Consider the following 3,730-nt stretch of genomic DNA (forward strand, 5'->3'; position numbering starts at 1 on the left):
ATATATATATATAGTATATAATGAAAACACTTATTTTGATAATCAAATAATTATCTTGCATATGCAAGGATGGTAACAAACATTCATGTATGCACAAACAAATACCTTTTGGCTCCGATATCTTATGTACTTCGATACTAAAAAGTATACCCTTTCATCCTAAACACTTTACTTTGTATATTTTAATATTGTTCACGAATAAACAAAAAACAAATTCAAATAGTAAGACTTATAAATATGCAAAATATCTATCTTTTTGTTGGCAGTATTGCAAAATACGGATACAATAAATACGGATGTAAAAATGAATAAAGAAGATACATTATTATGGTTACAACCGCAAAGAGACATAGGTATGTTCATCCAATGCTGTAGGAAAACTTGCAAAAAATGGCGATATTGTGACGATTTCCATGATCCTGTAGATGTACCAAAACTGTGGTATTGTAAAATGAACTCAAGTACGTGTTTACTACTGTATTATAAATACATTGACATATACAGAATGTTCATTTTAATTTTGCCATCAAAATGATTAAAAAGCATTCTACAAAAAAATAACTAGAAATAAAACTTTTATTGTTTTGAAGGCAGTATCCAATGAATTGATTAGATTTCCAGTCTGGAACAAGTGTTGGGATCAATTAAACTCAATTTTTTCAAATAATTAAAAGACATTTCGTTACAGACTCGATTGAGTCTCAAAACAAGATTTGCATTGATTAAATTATCGGTTTGAAGCTTATTGATCGTTGGGTTCAATTAGATCCAACTTGATTTTTTAAATATATAGGAACATCTTATAATATTACTTATCCTCAAAAATCTAATCCATCAAATTAGAGCTTTCTCAAAATACCTAAATGTTTTGTCTCTAATTATTTTTTCGTAAAACTACCGATTCGATGAGGAGGAAGATAATGAAATTCCCATACTACCTTCAAAACGTATAACTTTAAAGAAATTTTGTTTAAAAAATAGACATTACACGGAAAACAAGTTTTTATAAATTACATTTCTACGTATATATTGTTATCTTTTTGTACTTTATAAAAACAAATTGTATAGATATTTAGTTTAAAAAGTTTTTAATTAAAACTTTAAAGTTTTATATGTACATTATGTAATACATATATGTACAAAATTATATGTACATTATTTCTTTAAGTTATTTTGACAACAAAGTTAAAATCGGACATCTTGTATATTACTCGATATATATATAATATTAAGTTATATTATATTTTATTGCCAAAAGGATTTCATTTAAAGTAATCAATGTTATATATAATTATGATGAAATATACACAACAGTATAATTTAATATGATATCTAATATATAAATAAAGAATTAAATATAAAGACATGTATCATATAGATAAAACTATTGCTTCTTGTCTCATACCGGAAGTGCCAAAAACGGAAGAGGTAGAAGAAGATTTAATAGAAAATAAATATAATGGCGGAAGTCTTGTATGGGCTCATATGCATAATTATCCATGGTGGCCCGCAATCGTAGACGATTGCCCTGAAACCTTACGATATTACGAATTAAAAGAATCATCAACAATTCCTGTAAGTTCCAAAAAATATAAATACATATATGTAAAGTAATTAAAATTTTATTTATTTAAATACATTTACATTTATTTAATAAATTTAACATTTTTAATTTTTAATTTATTTAATTGATTTGCTACAACCCAGGTAACATTTATGTTGCATATCTAAAAGACGTCTTTTAAATGTCTTATATCTAAAAAATGCCTAAAAAACGTCTTTTAGATATCTTGCAACATGTATGTTATCTGGGAATTTATTATAACGTAATGATGCTTGTGTAGGTAAAATATCATGTGACATTCTTTAAAGATGATATTATTCAACATGCTTGGCTTAATCCCAAAAATATCAAAGCTTTCGCAAAATATAAAAAAAGCATTATTATGAAAAAGGTATTATATCATATTTATTTATTTATTTATTTATTTATCTAAAAGATTTAAAAATATTTAAGGTTATTATCATTCAATTTTCATTAATTAATATATAATATAATAATATTTCTATCGTTTTATTATATTCTCAATTATTTTTTTCTTTGGATTTTTATTTATTCATTTTATTATTTAATTGTTTAAATAGAACAAATTTTACAAAATAAACGATAAGAAACTAGAAAAAGCTTATACTTTGGCACAAAGCGCAATTCCATTATCGATATTGCAAAGATTGCAAAGATTTAGTTATATTTCGCGCCTGAACAATATGCGAGAATCTGTAAATCAATTCGATGAGGAGGAAGATAATGAAATTCCCGCTACACCACCTCCAAAACGTATAACTTTAAGGGAGTTTTGTTTAAAAAATAGATATTACACGGAAAACAAGTTTTTATAAATTACATTTCTACGAATATATTGTTATCTTTTTGTATTCTATAAAAACAAATTTTATAGATATTTAGTTTAAAAAGTTTTTAATTAAAACTTTAGAGTTTTATATGTAATTGTATAATACATATATGTACAAAATTATATGTACACTATTCCTTAAGATCTATGACAATGACTCATTGTTATAAGTCTTAGGAAATAATGAACATATAATTTGTGTTTTTCAACTAATCAGTAACAATAACACTACTATTACTTGTATTTTCTATCGGTATTTAATAAAGCTTTTGTACGTATTATATTAATTATATTTTATCCTTGTTTCTTTACTATATGCGATGACGTTTCATTTGATACTTTAGTGCGTTTTTGGGGAGATGCTACTAGCGCTATTAATTGAATCATTCTATTTTCATAGTTTATTAGACGTAAAACAAGGATAGAATGACGTAAATAACGCTAATAGCATCTTCTCGAACATATCTTTAGATGGTAGCGGTGGCGTCAAAATGGCATAAAACTTTAGATACTAAAGTAGCGATTTTGAACCTACTAACCATACCTTATACCAATAATATTAAGCGCTTATTGAATCACAATTAAATCGAAATGGCGGTCGAAATAGCCAATAGGAAGATTGTCGGTATTTCGACTCAGATCAAAGGAATACGCTACTCTAGTATCTAGAGCTTTAAAGCGGTACTGTCGCGGCGCGCGGCGCTTGGAGTGGGAATAAACAGCACCGCGATCCGGACTCTGGTAATCATATATCGATAATAGTGAATAATAATAATTTATAATAGCGAATATACAATATTATTAGACATCGATATAAAGATAACATGTAAAAATAGTAAATAAAATAGTAAATAAAAATAAACAATACGAAACATTTTTTAATTTTTCAATTCCGTCAGACAGCGTTTAATTGTATCTAAAACATAGATTATTTACATTTTAATTCTAGAAAGAGTAAAAAGAGAACACGTTTAAAAAATAAGAAATCTACTTTATCGATATAAAACCGACAGATTACCTCATTCATGTATATACGTAGTTCTTAATGAGAAATGTAGGACAGAGGGCGAAACTTGAACATGATTGAATTGTTCTAACAATGTATTACATCAATAAATTAATTGCTCAAAGCTGTCATAAATAATTATCGTAAAAATAAGGTAATAATACGCACCGCTATAATAATGTTGGAAAAATATATAAAATTTAGAAGTTTTTTAAAAATATATGAAGAAGGGAAAAACGTTGAATAATATTATAGATAGATATTATTTAAATTTAAAAAAGATATAAGTAATTTTATAGAAAATTATATT

The 3,730-nt window shown here is 25.6% G+C and overlaps 1 protein-coding gene across 1 annotated transcript in view; it reads left to right on the forward strand.

The window, feature by feature from the left end:
• The window catches only part of LOC108751319, a 5,142-nt gene extending 2,228 nt beyond the window's left edge, over nucleotides 1–2,914 (forward strand). Inside the window, exons 3-7 of the mRNA XM_018491420.1 lie at nucleotides 267–461; nucleotides 1,379–1,575; nucleotides 1,845–1,955; nucleotides 2,146–2,377; nucleotides 2,886–2,914. Coding sequence (XP_018346922.1) covers nucleotides 267–461; nucleotides 1,379–1,575; nucleotides 1,845–1,955; nucleotides 2,146–2,377; nucleotides 2,886–2,914 — 764 coding nt within the window. The remainder of the gene's footprint in view (nucleotides 1–266; nucleotides 462–1,378; nucleotides 1,576–1,844; nucleotides 1,956–2,145; nucleotides 2,378–2,885) is intronic.
• The last annotated feature ends 816 nt before the right edge of the window (nucleotides 2,915–3,730 follow it).

The sequence above is a fragment of the Trachymyrmex septentrionalis genome, unplaced genomic scaffold, assembly GCF_001594115.1.
Source record: "Trachymyrmex septentrionalis isolate Tsep2-gDNA-1 unplaced genomic scaffold, Tsep1.0 scaffold44, whole genome shotgun sequence".
Lineage (NCBI taxonomy): Eukaryota > Metazoa > Arthropoda > Insecta > Hymenoptera > Formicidae > Trachymyrmex > Trachymyrmex septentrionalis.